Below are 16,579 nucleotides of genomic sequence, written 5' to 3' on the forward strand. Positions count from 1 at the left end.
AGTTCGGTAACCTGAAAAACCACAAGGGACATCAATACAACAATAAACGAAAGAAATAAAAGTACACGAACTTTTCACATTAAAATAAATGAAAACAGCAGTACTTTCAAGTGATACCGTTCGGGTAAACAATAACCCCCTCGTGTAACGCAATCAATGCTTCAATATAACTTTTTTGCGAACGAAGACGAAAGGTCTTGGTCTTCGACATAGTGTCATACGAGAAAATCGTGAATTTATTTATTTAACATGTATAAAAGGTGAATCGGTCTGATCGATTTATTGATCTCCGCACATGTCATAGCGATGATTTTTGATAGTATAGTGGTTATTCAATTTTATAGATTTTTTTAAAATAATTTTTGGATAGAAAATCTGTTAAAATTTATTGAATTTGTATAAGATGGCAAAATCCTGATGCACAACAAAAGAATTTAAATTGACTGCATGCTTGTTATTTCTGCAATAATGCTCGTTTATAATATTTGATAGTATTATATTTTAAACCTAAACGACTGCAGTGAAGTCGATAAGGTTCTATTTGTACAATTAGAATATAAATTCATAGTTTTAATGCATTTGATAACATAAAACACATGTTACGGTTTTCACGAAAAATATAAAAAGTAACCATAGTGCACGGAAGAAGCATGATACCCTTAAACAACGGTATCGTGTTAGTCAACACTAGGAGAGATATATTGATTATGGTAATTTAGTTAAGATCTATGATGACGACGATGACGTAAATGATGATGATCGCTTTGGCATGTGTGACTTACAATGGTTTATGTTTACATAGTGTGACTTGCATGAGGTGTTGTTCCCATGGCATTTATACCTTTAGTTTTAATTTTCTTTGTTGTGTCATATGTGATATTGTTTGTCTGCTTGTCTTTTTTTCATTTTATGCCATGGCGTTGCCAGTTTATTTTCGATTTATGAGTTTGACTGTCCCTCTGGTGTCTTTCATACACTTTTTATAACACATTTTATTATTAAAAAAGACCATCTGAATGCGTTATCTGACGAATTATTGATAGATTTCCTTACTATTTATAAGGACATACTAGTGTAACTAAAATAGGGACGAAAGATACCAAATAACATATCGTCCATGCTATTTTTATCTGAGTTTCTATTCATACATAGTCTTGCATGGTTGGTGCTTCTCCAATTTATCTTCTTTTTCTTTATGTTTCTTAAATGTATTTGTTTGACCTGGTTAGTCACTAAAATGTGTTACAATTCATCTTTAGACGCAACACATAACTAGTGACCGAAAAGGTACCGCTTTCACATGCATGACAATGCAAGAGAACCTAGAAAATAATTTAGACGTCCATATACATATTTTCAACATTTTTGCAGACTGAGACTATCATATGAAATAAGGAGTTATGTAGTTGTTATGGCATGCTGCTGAATAAAAAATTTCAGGCTCACCTGACACCTGTTTACAATTGAGTCCATATTAAAGTTTGAAGGGTCAAAAAATGAAATGTGCTTAATTGTAACTGACATAACATTTTTTTTATGTGCTAAATCTTCATCTGAAGTTGTACATGTACAAGGCTGTGCATGGCGAGGCATTGCTTTTAAGTTGGTATCTGAAAATTAATTGCACATCGGTGCAATTTGGGCACTGTGACATTATAGCAAAGAAGAAGAAGAAAATTCTTTTTTTGAAAAATTCAAAGTTTTGTAACAGGAAAATTATAAAAAAAAATACCATGTAATTGATCTTCCTGTCAACACCAAAGTGCTGACTACCTAACTGTTATTGTGCTGGTGATACTGTCGGCCTCGAGGACGAAAAGTTCGGCATCGTTAGGAAATACTGTGAGACTTTTGTAAATAAGTTTAGGATTTAACCTGATTTTGCCTGAGGGCTTATGAATATTAAACCGTGATCACTTTCAATAGTATAAACAACGTCATTATCACTGTTTCGTGATATTGGAAATTCTGTGACGATGAATATAAGTATTCAAGGTCAACCAGTGGCAGTTACGGATTTAAAACACCGGGTTCCTCTCTGGCTCTGCCCTGGCTAAAATGTATTGCTTGCAGTGATATGTTTGTGTGCTCTCATATGGCTAGACGAAACTTTTACACTTTAAACGTTATCATTACTAATGTCTTATGATATTGTGACTTATATATATGAAGTACCTGTTGTTATTTTAGAGATTTGTCATTGATTGTGGAAAGATGATGCAGACGATGAAACATCGTGGACTCGAATATTGTTGTCCAAACTTCGGTCACTTCCGTCGTACAATAAAATTTACGTAAACTACACAATTGAACACAATTTCTTAATTCGTGTTATTGTATACAAATATTGAAAGAAAAATTCATGCCGTATCTGACATCGAAATTGTTCCGTTTTGTCCGGGTTTTTTTCAAGATTGCGATGGAACGATGAACTCGACAGACATTAAAAAAATCAGATTGGTCGTGTAGACAGAGTTATGTTCTCTATTCCAAAACTAAATTCGCCATTACTTGACCGAGGCGAAGTCCAGTGAACTAAAAGTCACGATGTTCTCAGTGTAGGGATTCGCCAGGTTAATGGGAGTCGCAAAATAAGTGTCGGACAAATGAGAGTAATAAGATTGAAGTTCGAGTTTTCATGTTTAATGTCGATAATTCCAAGATTAATGTTGCTTAGTCCAAGATTAATGTTGATAATTCCAAGATAAGTGTTAATAATTCCAAGACTATTGTTTATAATTCCAAGATTAATGTTGATAATTCCAAGATTGTTGATAATTCCATGATTATTGTTGATAATTCCATGATTATTGTTGATAATTCCATGATTATTGTTGATAATTCCATGATTATTGTTGATAATTCCATGATTATTGTTGATAATTCCAAGATAAAGTTGGGAAATTCCAAGATTAAAGTTGGAAATTCCAAAATTAAGTTGGAAATTTGAAAATAAAAGGTGATAATTCCAAAATTAATGTTAGATCATTCAAGATTACAGTTGGAAATTACAAGATAAAGTTGGAAATTACAAGATTACGTTGGAAATTACAAGATTAAGTTGGAAATTACAAGATTAAGTTGGAAATTACAAGATTAAGTTGGAAATTACAAGATTAAGTTGGAAATTTGAAAATTAAAGTTGATAATTCGTTTTTTTCATTGTTTTTTTTTTAAAGTGTCACTTTTGGAGGAATGATAAAAACAAAACGAATGAAAATATAATGTGATCTGTTGAATGACAAACGTTAATGAGAGTTTTGACGTTCATTATGTTCTCTCTTGATATTTTTTGTATTACTTTTGCTTGTTATGGCTTTACAAGCATTCTCTATAATCATCCAAATCATTTGGCGACAGAAATTTAAGACTACATTCATATTTTGTAACGGAATTGACTGTTCAAAGAAAATGTTTAAAGGTTCATTTTGTATAACAATCTCCTTCTTTACTGTCGATAACACATCATAATTTGCAAAATGATTTTGTTGTTTGTCTGAAATGAAACACAGACCTTTCAATTGATAAATTATATTTTCAATAAAAGATCTGTCACCTGAACATTGATAACGGTCGTCATTTTAATGTATAAAAACGCAAACAATGTTTTTTAGAGTCATGTCATGTCAATACAATTAAGGTATTTTATGTATTATATTATGAAACGCAACAGTAGTATACCGCTGTTTCATAGTCATATATAGAAAGCACTGACATTTACTGACAGCTAGTTCAAAGCCAAGAACAGATACTTAACAAAGCATGAATCTCAAAACTAAACAAAACAAGATGACGAGCTTTATGACAAACACGAGGGTATCACCAGCCCAGTAGCCAGTACTTCGGTACTGGCATGAACATACGGATTTTTTGTGTTATTAAAATTTGCTGTTATAAAATACTAGAAATTATTATAAATTAAGGAATGTATCTCCCTCATGCAAAGCTCTGATTCCTTTTATGGATTTGGCTTTACTTTTTGGACCTTTTGGATTATAGCTCTTCATCTTTTATATAAGCTTTGGATTTCAAATATTTTGGCCGCGAGCATCACTGAAGAGACATGTATTGTCGAAATGCGCATCTGGTGCAAGCAAATTGGTACCGTTAATTTTATTATCAACATATGATACGTCTACGGTCAACTTTACATAATAGAGTTGAAACCTTACCTTAGTTGCTTCAAATTCATAAATCTATAAATACCCTATTTCAGATTTTGTTTATAAATCATGTCACTAACTTGTATATCACTTTCTTCTGGTATCACCTAAGTTTGACAAAGGTTAACAGAAAAACATATTAATTTACATTACATTGCATTGTACATTTGTTGAGGAAGCATTAAAATGAGGTTTTTTTTTACAACAGTCACAAAATATACTGACTACTAAGTAGATAATACACTCAGGGACTGAAGTCCACCAGCAGTGGTATCGACTCTGTGCTGGCTGTTAAAAATTAGAACAACACTTAATTAACTTCATGCGAAAAAGTAAAAAGTACTTAAAAAATAAAATTTCAAACAATTCCATAAAAGCAAGTACACATCTTCAACATGTATATATTCATTTATAAAAGCTTTTTCCAATCTTGATTGAAATTTAAAGGAGCAAATAACAAATACATAGGACAATCTGCTCTCCGTTTCATTCATTTTAACGATGATCTTTGACCGCTAGTAACCGATATCATACAAAGCGGCTTAGAACTTCGTCTATATGACTAGATTTTTTTGATCATTTACCTATCTAAACAGAAATAAATGTCTGAAAAACCAGACGACTTTCAATCGTTGTTTTGTTGAGAGTTAGATCATTTCCACGATCGGAATATTACGTGAGCGAAGGATGTAAATTAAAATCATAAAATATGTAGGGAAATTTACAAAAAAACTTTACTTTGTTTTAAATCTTTAAGGTCATTGACAAAACACTAGTTATTGTAACGAACGGAATGAAATTTTCCATAGTGAATAAAATTATGCAATTTGAAACAGAAATACTGCTACATAAATCCGTGTGTTACTTAAAATGACTTATGCAGTGACGTTTTCAGTCTGTTTTCCTCGTAAATCTGTTGGACAGATATTTGTTACAAAAGCGTTGTTTAGAAACCCGAATCATCTGATAATGCACGAACATAACGTTTAATTGGGATATATGTACACAATTCGAAGGGAAGAAGGTGCTTTTTAATGCTGAAAGGGGGACAATTTGGGAAGTTTGAACCCGTCATAGCGTGAGGTAACCGTATCAGTCATTCTCTCAGCAAACCTTATTAAAATATTCGTATTTAAAGTTCTCAAAACAATGAAAATCGCACTTAATAAATTTTATGAAATTAATATTTTAAAGCGAACGATGTATAACATGTATAAGTACCGTTATACTTATCGATAATACGATCTTTAAATATGACATACATGTAGCAATGATAGAAAACCCCAATATAAGGTCTATTCTTGCCGCAGTAGTTGCAACATTGGTTTCTTATAATGTAATGAGAATCTATGATAGGACTTTTAGATTAGATATTTATAAATCACGAATGTACAAAAAAATATTACTGATATACTGATGATGTATATATATATATATATATATATATGTGTTAAATTTTCATTTGAATAAGTTATTTATAAAAATAATGTATGACATACTTTCTTATTTCCTGTCAGAGTGATGTTGCACATCTTGTAATTATTTCGCAGAAGTAGGATGTGATTTATTATAAGTGAGCGCATGTTAACTTCCTCGTTTTTTTTCTTATATGAACATGTACGCCTGAGATATTCCCAATGCTTCGTGTGGAGACATTAGTTATTGTTATTTTATACTCAGTTAAAATAAAATGTAAGTATAAATAAATTATACAGTATTTCTTTCTTGACGGAAATCGACGCTTGGTATATGTTACCCACCATTTTTTCCTTTAAAAATGTCCTGTACCAAGTCAGGAATATGGCCATTGTTATATTATTGTTCGTTTCTATGTGTGTTACATTTTAACGTTGCGTAGTTTGTTTTCTCTTGTTTTTTAGTGTAAATTCACATTGCGATAAGACGTGTCACGGCACTTGTCTATCCCAAATTCATGTATTTGGTTTTAATGTTATATATGTTATTTTCGTTGGATTTTGTCTGTGTGTGTTACATTTCATTGTTGTGTTGTTGTACTCCTCTTATATTTAAAGCGTTCCCCTCGGGTTTAGTTTGTTACTCCGATTTTGTTTTTTGTCCATGGATTTAAGAGTTTTGTACAGCGGTATACTTCCGTTGTCTTTATTTACGATCATAATCATCATCTTGTTTACATATATGATGTGTTAGTGTAATACGAAATCAGAAATTACACTAATTTATCGTTTACAACGCTAGTGTCTTGTTTCGTACGCAAAAGACTTTACTGTGGCTTGGAAGTTAATGAAAACAACAGCAAGGTTCTTAAACACCCGGTAGGTAAATATTTACACATTAAAACATATAACGACGGCATACTAGAGTATTTTTCTTGGTCAATTTTTACAAAATGACATGGTTAAAGCACATGACAAATTAAAACCTAATTTGATCTCTAAACTATATACGAAAACAATTGCATGCCAAACAATTAGTACGTGCTTTAGTTTATTCTTTGTAAGGTTAATTTCCATTATCAAGTTGTTGAAAATACGTATAAATAATATAAAACACATTAAATGCATGTGCTGCATTGTGTATAAGAACACTTTTTTAAAAGCTGTCAAAAAACAGGGCTTTTACCCCAATATCCTATATTCATTAAAATGTCGTCTTTGCATATTCAATTAATGAAAAAGGAAAAAAAAGTATGATTTTGAACTTAACTGTCATTTCAGGATATTGTGGACAACATTCTTCATATTTTAATTTAAAAATTGTAGCTACCGGTATTGCATTTTCAACGGACGCCGCTGAGTTTGAGAATGCTAAAACACTGTGTTCTTCCGACTACCAAGTAGCAGGTACAAATTTTTTTAACAGGTGTCAACCTAAAAATTGTGGAAAAATAGACTTAAAGGGACATGAAATTAACGTCTCAATGGTGGATGACACAACGCAAATTGTATGGATTGGCGCATACGTGGTACGTTCACCAGTTATGGAATATAAAGGTAAATACGATTACCAACATTGTAGTGAATTAATTACGGGATGCGTAATTTATATTTTTCTTGCGATTTTTAAAACAGGAAACAGAGTTTACCTGTAACGTTTCATAATTCCTATATATACACTAAGGAAGAGTTATTTGAAATAAATTTGTTAAACAAGCTGAACGTATTTAGTCGCAAGGTAAAAGACTCCACTCGATAACACTAATAAAAAAAACTCAATAAAGATATTAAGCTTTTATTTTAAAACTACCAAAAACGCGTTTTGTCTAAATAATACTCATCTGCAACAGTAGCTGTATGTTTTAGATTATTAAAAACAAAGAAATACACCCCTGAGATGTATAAATACTATATTCTCTGAAAGAACCATTTATCCCTCTTTAATAGACATTGATAAAAAAATCGTGCAATGCAGTGAAATGGGGAAAAAAACGATCTTTATGCTTGTTCCAATAACTTAGCTAAGTGTGGTCTTATTTTTGCGTCAATAATCTATTTACCAATTCCCGTAACTGACTCTGTAGGTATATATTTATTTTTAGTTGTCTCCTTTTAAAGGGACATACTTTTTATTTGACAACGATCTTTTACCAATGTACCAGATTCATGAAATAACTCTGCATTATATGCGTAACCTTTAAGTTCATTTATTTTTCATTTTATTTAACTTTTAATTTTTGATAAGCATAAAATATAAAGCCGGAGTAATTTCAGCAAAAATTGTCTAGAAAGCTTTTTTATCGCTTTTCTCATATCATGATTTGCTTGGCAGGAATCCATTTTGTCCAGTATAGAATCAGTCTACAATTGAAAAAGGATTTTTTTTTGCAAAAAGCGTTGGTTGAGTAAAAGGCTCAAATCGTTAAAAGAAATCGAAGAAAGCATTTACACACATTTTCAATTTATTTTCAAATATCAAAACAGCAAATTGTTTAACATGATTTTGGATGAATAAAATTGAGAATGGAAATGGGGAATGTGTCAAAGAGACAACAACCCGACCAAAATAAAAAAACACAACAGCAGAAGGTCACCAACAGGTCTTCAATGTAGCGAGAAATTCCCGCACCTGGAGGCGTCCTTCAGCTGGCCCCTAAACAAATATATACTAGTTCAGTGATAATGAACGCCATACTAATTTCCAAATTGTACACAAGAAACTAAAATTTAAATAATACAAGACTAACAAAGGCCAGAGGCTCCTGACTTGGGACAGGCGCAAAAATGCGGCGGGGTTAAACATGTTTGTGAGATCTCAACCCTCCCCCTATACCTCTAACCAGTGTAGAAAAGTAAAAGCATAACAATACGCACATTAAAAGTCAGTTCAAGAGAAGTCCGAGTCTGATGTCAGAAGATGTAACCAAAGAAAATAAACAAAATGACAATAATACATAAATAACAACAGACTACTAGCAGTTAACTGACATGCCAGCTCCAGACTTCAATTAAACTGACTGAAAGATTATGATTTCATCATATGAACATCAGGCACAATCCTTCCCGTAAGGGGTTTAGTATCATACCATCATAACATATATGAGAAGAACATAACCCGTGTCATGCCAACAACTGTTTTTAGAATAAATGTGTTTAGTTCCGACGCAAAGACCTCATCAGTGACTCAATATTAACGCCAAAATATGAAACATGTTTTCATTGTTGTATCAATAAAAAAAGTAGCTAAGATTCATTTAATTTTTCATTTCGTCGTTATTATAATGCCCGCGTCACACTGTCCCGATTTTTTATACGATTGACACCCGAATGCGAAAATTGTAAGTTCGTACGAAGTTGGTCCCGATCACGTTAAATTACCAAAAAGTGACCGAAGGAAGTACGATGAATAACGAAGTCTATACGATGGTGCCGAAATTATATACGATCGCAAAAGAGTGAAATACGAAGGTTAACCGAAAACGGGTATTTAAGCTTCATATCTCAGCCTAAGCCTACACGATGGATCACGAAGGCTACACGATGGATTACGAAGGCTACACGATAGATTACGAAGGCTACATGATGGATTACGATGATGGCGCGATGACCATACGATGTCTAAAATTGTTATGGACACTCTAGAACCAAAATGCTAAAAACTTGATATGGTGTTACTCGTGTTAATATCTTAAGCGCTATTGACTTTAAAGTTCAAAGGTCAAGGTCACAGTGACAGTTGTAATACAAGGCAATATCACCCTTGTGGACACTCTAAAACCAATATTCTTCAAAAGATTTTTACGAAATGTGGTATATTGTTCCTCCGTATTGATCTGACATATTTTACGTGCAAGGTCAAAGGGCAAGGTCATGCAGATGGACTTGTTTATTCTCCTTGAAATAGCATAATACACAGAAAATAGGTTGCTCATTTTTTACCTGCTGGTTCTAAAGACAATATTAAAGGTAATTCTAGTTACTGCTGAATGTTTTTGTTGATTTCTAAAATAAATAGTTTATGTATCAAATATGCATATTCAATTTACCATTTTCTACATGTGTCATATTCAAATATAGTGTCCATATTTGTCCCCAATATGTTACATACGAGAGGATGCCACGCTCGGCATTGCCTTGTTTGAACTGTAAAATGTGTACACTAGTCTGAATAATCACCCATAATTATGCCCGTGTTTACTGATCTATCTTAAAGGTGAAGAAATGGGCCGGGTTCGTTGATCCATTTCATTCAAAAAGAGCTCTTTCAAGGAGAATATCGTAATAATATAGACAAAAAGAAGGATGTGGGGAAAGCAACAAATGCGGCAAAAGATGACAAATAGAAAACAAAATGGTTATGGAGTAAACATTCGTGTGACAACAACTCAGACGATACATAAAAAAGCAGAATAATGAAGAAAAAGATGTTTTCCCTCTCTATATACGTGTACCTGCAGTGTTGGTGTACGAGGCGCGTGTATGATTTTCATTATGTTACTTGCTATGAAAAATTGACAAACAAAATATTTTACTTGTAAAAGTAAATCCAGAGCCTGTAATAGCTGCTCTTCTTGTTCCATTTGAAATAATAGAAACAACCCTGTCTCCTTTCTTGTTCTCATAGAATCATATGATATGAGCTCCATGTTTCGTGAACGTCTTTCTTAACTGTCGTATTAGACTGACCAGTGCATATCGAGCATGGCACTTTAAATGTATTTAACGCGAGAATTAACTTACATTTAGCTGGATTTATTGCCGTCGTAGTTCCATTTTGTCGCCTTCGTACTTTTATTCGATGGCAACACGACGGGATTAAGAGGTCTTTACGAAGTCGTGCTGCCATCGTAAGACCTTCGGGTAGCTCCGTGATTCATTCGTGTAGACATCGTAATGTCAAAATTGTCCTATGGAAACGATGGAAACACGAATGCAATACGATGTTCAAAGATGCATTCCCGGTGGCAATACGATGGTGAGGATGGTGATACGAACTCAATACGAACCCTCAACATCGGACGCAACTTCGGGGATTTTTTAACATGTTAAAAAATTTAGAACCCTTCCCGAAGTTGTCCCCGAAGTTAAAAAGTGGCCGATGGTTCCACGATGGTTAAAGATGGCACTACGAATAGCCCGATCAGTCCCGATTTTGAAAATTTCCATAATCGTGTTGCCATCGGCGTAAACATCGGGACAGTGTGACGCGGGCATACCCAAATATAATATTGCCAAAAGTTAGGCTAGCTATTAAATACACAAATAGAGATGATTATGTCAGAAGTTAAATAAACTATCAAAACATTGAGCTGATTGGTTAACAAGTCATTATAGACATTTTTCTTTCAAGAAATAGTAAAAAAATCCAATCAAGTCATATGTATAAATCTAGCTATGATAATGATCATGATGATAGTGCTTAATCCTTGTACCTAAATTATTATTATAATTCCTAGCAATACGTTGTTAAATTGATATTTATCACAATAACAGTGACGTTATTGTGCCCGAACTAGTTATATAAAATACTTTTTATCAAAATTGTCATCCAGCGTTTTTACTTTTACTAATTATAACGTTCGTATTGAAGCCACCTATTTGATTTATACAACAAATACATGAAATAGCAAAGTCAGTTCAATTTCATCCAAAGTATAAAGAGACGTTTCCAATTCAAAGAAAATTTGACCTCAGAAGCAAGACTTAGTGTTTTTTCAAAAGTTTTCTAAAAACCATTGAAAATCCAACTCATGTTTTTCACTCAGTAATTTTTAATACTAGTATGTGTTTTTTATATCTAGAAGCAAACTAAACGGAGAATCACAAAAAAATGAAACAGGGTTAAATTATTTAAATTTGATAGATTCGGATGTATTGTATATTTCTAGTTTATAAAATTATAAATATTTATTTGTACATGTTAGATGTCATTTGTGTTTAAGTCGACAATTGCTTAAAGCTGATATTTAAAGACATCCCAATGTAGCAGAAAATATATTTTAAAAATAAATTTCATTTTCATTTCAAAAACCGTTTAACTAAATGGAATCCTTTAACGTTTCCCAAAACTCAATCCTGACCTGGACTCTGTTAAGACATGTTTGATTACCAAACAATAAATAAAACTATATCCTATTGTGCTACACCAGCAGTTCGGGTCACAAATAGTTAACAAAAACGAATCCTTTATATTAGAAGATGATATAAGGTATCTGTAAAATAAATGAAACTGATGATGAATAAAAAAAAATGTATATAAATATCCTTAAGGAGGCTCGCGGGTATTAGATTTTCAGAAAAAAATAAAACACTTATTTTTCATTTCAAACTTTAACAATTACCTTTAGTGTTGTTACTTTATCAAATGGTACAAAAATCATTCCAGAAAATCAATACGTGTTGGCCCAAGGTGACTATTAAAATGTAGATTCATTGGAATAGCTCCAAATTATCTCCCTTTGGTGCCAAAATGCATTTTTTTGGGCATTAAAATTGAAGTATCTTTTTTAACTCATCCGTGACCTATATTTTTTATTGTTGTTTTCGAATAAGCTGTACAAAAACTAAATAATGGTAAAGTTTAAGCGATTTCTGTAATTTAGTTCTTTTTTTATTTCGATATTACCGCTATTTCTCCTATTAGTTCAACAGAAAAAAGGACATTAACAAAAATGAATGCTTCGTTTGAAGGCAGATTGTGAGCGTTAATGAACGGTGACCCCATTTTTGTATTTCATTTTTCTATTTAGTATCAGATAAAGTTCATTTCTAGAAAAATATAGACAAGTCCTATATTAAATTTTAAAAAAATTGATTTAGACCCGCGATTCCCCTTAACCGACTTAAGGATGCACTCTTTACTATTGAAATGATATCAAATATGTTTACATTGCTTTTCTTTTGATAACAAAAAAAATAAAATAAAAAAAGACACCTTCCATTCAATGAAAACAGGTTGTTTTTTAATTTTGGTTTAAAATACCATTGGAATGTTTTAGGTTGTTATAAAGTAAAGTTACCATCTAAAACCATCCAGCAGCTGGACCAAAATCTGAATGATACAGATAATGATGTACTGAAATGTTCAAGGTTTTGTAAAAGTACAGGTGGCGGACAGAGAGGATATGTTATTTTACTTCAGGTAAATATTTTGCTCCTACATTACAAAACCTAGGAATCATATTGTAATGAAAGTCAATCAACATTTAGTATATATTTCCAAATTGGTACAATATTCCTGTGCTTGTATTTTCTGTCATGATTTTCTTGATAGAGGATTGCTAAAAGGATCGAAGCTATCAAACAAAGAGTTCCAAACTGGAAAGTTGAAATAATCCATTCGTTTATTTTACGGACGCCATCACGAGTTGTTCCTTATGTCGTGACTACCTACATTACCCTTCCCTTTTCACGAATATGACCCACCGAATTAGACTATTAACTAGATTTGTAATAACATAAGCAACACGGAGCACCTGATCTCATCCCTAGGTTTTGGTGGGTGCGTGTTGCGTATTCTTTAGTTTTCTGTGTTGAGTCTTTAGTACTATTATTGTGTTTATGTGTTTGTCTTTTTATTTTAGCCATGCCGTTGTCAGTTTATTTTCAATCAATTGTCTGTCCCTCTGGTATTACTTGTCCCTCTTTTTTTCAAAAGTAACTGTTTTATGTATGTATGTTTTTCCTGATAACAATCGAATAAATAGTTAATAAAGGATGTACTTTATAGGTGAGATTTGCGAAATGTGTCAGATGTTCGGATTTGTTTTTTTTCCAACGATACTATATATATAATTTGTGGGTCCCATGACAATAATCATTTGGTCCCATAACAATAATTCTACTTTTCATAAAAGACTCTAATGAATCATTTAAGGTCTATTTCCAAAATTTAAACACATTCTTGATTCATTTTCTTTCAATTTGAGACCAAAATAAAACCAATGCAAATGTAAGGTAAGAGTCCGAGTCAGACCTTTCCCGCTACATTTTATAACTGAAATACCTCATACAGGAGCACAAAAACATGTCAATATTTTTAGCTTGTTTCGTTCCTTACAAGAACATCTTTCAACTTAAAGTTTTAAATTTAATTTCTTGGATTTTAAAATTTCATTTAACTTCATCTTGTACATTCAGAAGTAGCTTTTAGAAAAAAATAAGTTTTTTGTGTACTTTTTCAATCTCTAGTTTTAAATACATGTAACAAAATTTCTGAAATAGACTCGTGATTATAAATGTATATCTGAGCCTTGATTTTATTCAACATTACAACAGTTTTTCACACGATATCAAGATTTATTAAGGTATCAACGGTCCGCGAAAAAAGTTCTCCTAACGCTTTCAGACGTGGTGCTACCCAAGAATAGTTTTGAGCACATCTGAACTGTTCTTATAAAGACTGTTTTTCTTTAAACTGATCTCGATATATATGTAGGTCTCCATCTGCATCGTACCTTAATTGTTTTTCTAAAAGAAATTAAAAGGACTTATTAAAAAGGGATCTTTCAGGCAAAGATGAATTTCGCTATTTAATATAATATATAGAAAAAGAAGAAGTGGTAATATTGCTAATGAGACAAATCTCTACCTACTATCTGCAAGAGAAATAACACCACTTATTCAGGCCCGGCCAGAAAGCACATACCAGAAAGTAGTACATATTTAACACAAAATAGTTCCTACGCATGAGTGTAACTTTCAAAATATGTAGAATATTTAGGTATTTTTGGTATCAAATGAAAGCTGAAGGACTGGTGATCATTGAAGAACACTTTTGGACTTTTAATTTTGAATATTAAAAAAAAATGCACCAAATTTTAAAAAGAGGGTACATTTTGTCTGTTTGTCAGATCTGAGGTACTAGTACCTGTTTTGGAACATCTGAAGTTCCGGGAACCAGTTCTTTCTTATATGCCATGTAAGGTATGATGATTTTTTCAGTACAAGACACCATAAAGTGTTGCTTTGAAACGCAATGATTGCCACTTCATTTGAACTTAAAATAAAAGAGGTGTGCCTGCTTGAAAAGGAGGAATTTATCATAGAAAGCAATGGGACAAATAATTAGTGGTGTACTTCCAAGAGACTAAATGACACAAAAATAACAACCATAGATCACCGTACGGCCTTTAGCAATAAGCAAAGTCCATACCGCATAGTCAGCTATTAAAAGGTCCCGAAATGACAATGTAAAACAATTCACATGACAAAAACTAACAGCCTAATTAATGTACAAAAAATGAACGAAAACAAATATGTAACACATAAAAAAGCGACAACCACTGAATTACAGGCTCCTGACTTGGGACAGGCACAAACATACAGTCTGTATCGGGGTTTATCGTGTTCGCAAGATCCCAACCCTGCCCTAACATTGGAAAGTGGTGTAACAGTACAACATAAGAACGAACAATAACAATCAGTTGAAAAGGGTTTAACACATCAGATGGATACAAATACAACTACTACACACAGTGAACATGGCGAGGTACTTGTATATCTAAACAACAAAAAGACATTAAGTAAAGATCTTAGAGTACTCGCAGCTTCTGACTGCTAGTTCAAATCCACTAAAAACTATTTTAAAAAACATGCATCTAACACTAAATCATCAATCAATTTGATGAGACTGTTATTAAAGTGAGAGGGTTAGCGCTATAGAACCAGGTTTAATCCACCATTTTCTACATTTGAAAATGCCTGTACCAAGTCAGGAATATGACAGTTCTTGTCCATTCGTTTTTGATGCGTTTTGTTTTTTGATTTTGCCATGTGATTATGGACTTTCCAAATTGATTTTCCTCTGAGTTCAGTATTTTTGTGATTTTACTTTTCAATACACATCTAATGGATTTAGTTTAAAGACGTCATAGAAAAACATGACCTTATGCAATGCGAAGTTATAGGAATCGACAGATTGTAGATCAATGAATGTGTATGTACATATTAAATTAACACTTCGTTTGCTTTTATTTCTCTGATACCCAAATAATTGTTATACCAATAAAAACAATATTCAATGATCTAAATAAAGTGTTGAATGTGTAAGCTGTAAGAATATGATTCTTTCAAGGAGTTTACTAGAATCATTTCTATACTTTCGTAAAAATGACGATGTGTTATCCCGTTTGAAATAAGCGTTTTACAAGTTCAACAAAGCTTCAAAATGAAATCTTCATATCTATGAAAGAATGTAGTAAAGGTTTTAACTAATTTGTGGTAACTTAATCGCTGGCTTCATTATTTACCAGTTAACCATAGATTGCGTTCGTTAAAATCAAAATCGTCAAAACAGACACTGGCATAGCGAACGAGTTGTGAAATATAAACACCTTTAGATAGTGACAAAGGAACATCACCAATCAAGAAGGGAACATTAACAATAGAAAAATCGTCCCTTTTGTCGTAAATTTTAATGTGGAGTTTCCCGTATAAAACCGAAATATCTCAAACTAGGAGAGGACAGCTTTGACTTTTTAGTTTGATTAATTTAAAAAAAGTTCCTTTGAGTAGATTTGATATAAGCATCACTAATAAGTCTTATGTAGACGAAACGCGCGTCTGGCGTACTAAACTATAATCCTGGTACCTTTGATAACTATCAGCAGTATACGTAGACAAATCTTGATTATTCAACCAAAAATATCATCAAGATCAAGGTAAGTGTGGTTGAATTTATCAATATAATGCAATTGAGACGGGTCTGTACTGAATTTGGTCATACACAGTGATTCATTAAGGTACAAAACAAGTATATCATATAAGGGACGCAATAAGTGCCAATAGGAATATCTACAAAAATTAAAAGTTTTAATCATCTCATCTCAACTCAAGTAAATATATCTAGCATATTTACCTTTCGCGTTAGAAAAAAAAATGCTTTAAATGAGTTGTAGCAAATATATTTCAATCAGATTTACGAAACATCCATTTAACTAAATAGAAAAACTGTTTTATCTCCAAATATAATTAATTTCACTATTTTCGTATATTTATTAC

At 32.3% G+C, this 16,579-nt stretch overlaps 1 protein-coding gene across 2 annotated transcripts in view; it reads left to right on the forward strand.

Moving 5' to 3' along the window:
• LOC134724512 (uncharacterized) overlaps positions 1-16,579 on the forward strand; it is a 62,369-nt gene that overhangs the window by 34,546 nt on the left and 11,244 nt on the right. Inside the window, exons 1-3 of one of the 2 annotated variants that reach the window (XM_063587577.1) lie at positions 5,689-5,855; positions 6,905-7,135; positions 12,577-12,719. In XM_063587577.1, coding sequence (XP_063443647.1) covers positions 5,801-5,855; positions 6,905-7,135; positions 12,577-12,719 — 429 coding nt within the window. In that variant the 5' untranslated portion in view covers positions 5,689-5,800. Of the gene's footprint in view, positions 1-5,688; positions 5,856-6,904; positions 7,136-12,576; positions 12,720-16,579 lie in introns of those variants that run through there. The other variant, XM_063587575.1, reaches the window with a different exon arrangement.

Source organism: Mytilus trossulus, chromosome 7 (genome assembly GCF_036588685.1).
Source record: "Mytilus trossulus isolate FHL-02 chromosome 7, PNRI_Mtr1.1.1.hap1, whole genome shotgun sequence".
Classification (NCBI taxonomy): domain Eukaryota; kingdom Metazoa; phylum Mollusca; class Bivalvia; order Mytilida; family Mytilidae; genus Mytilus; species Mytilus trossulus.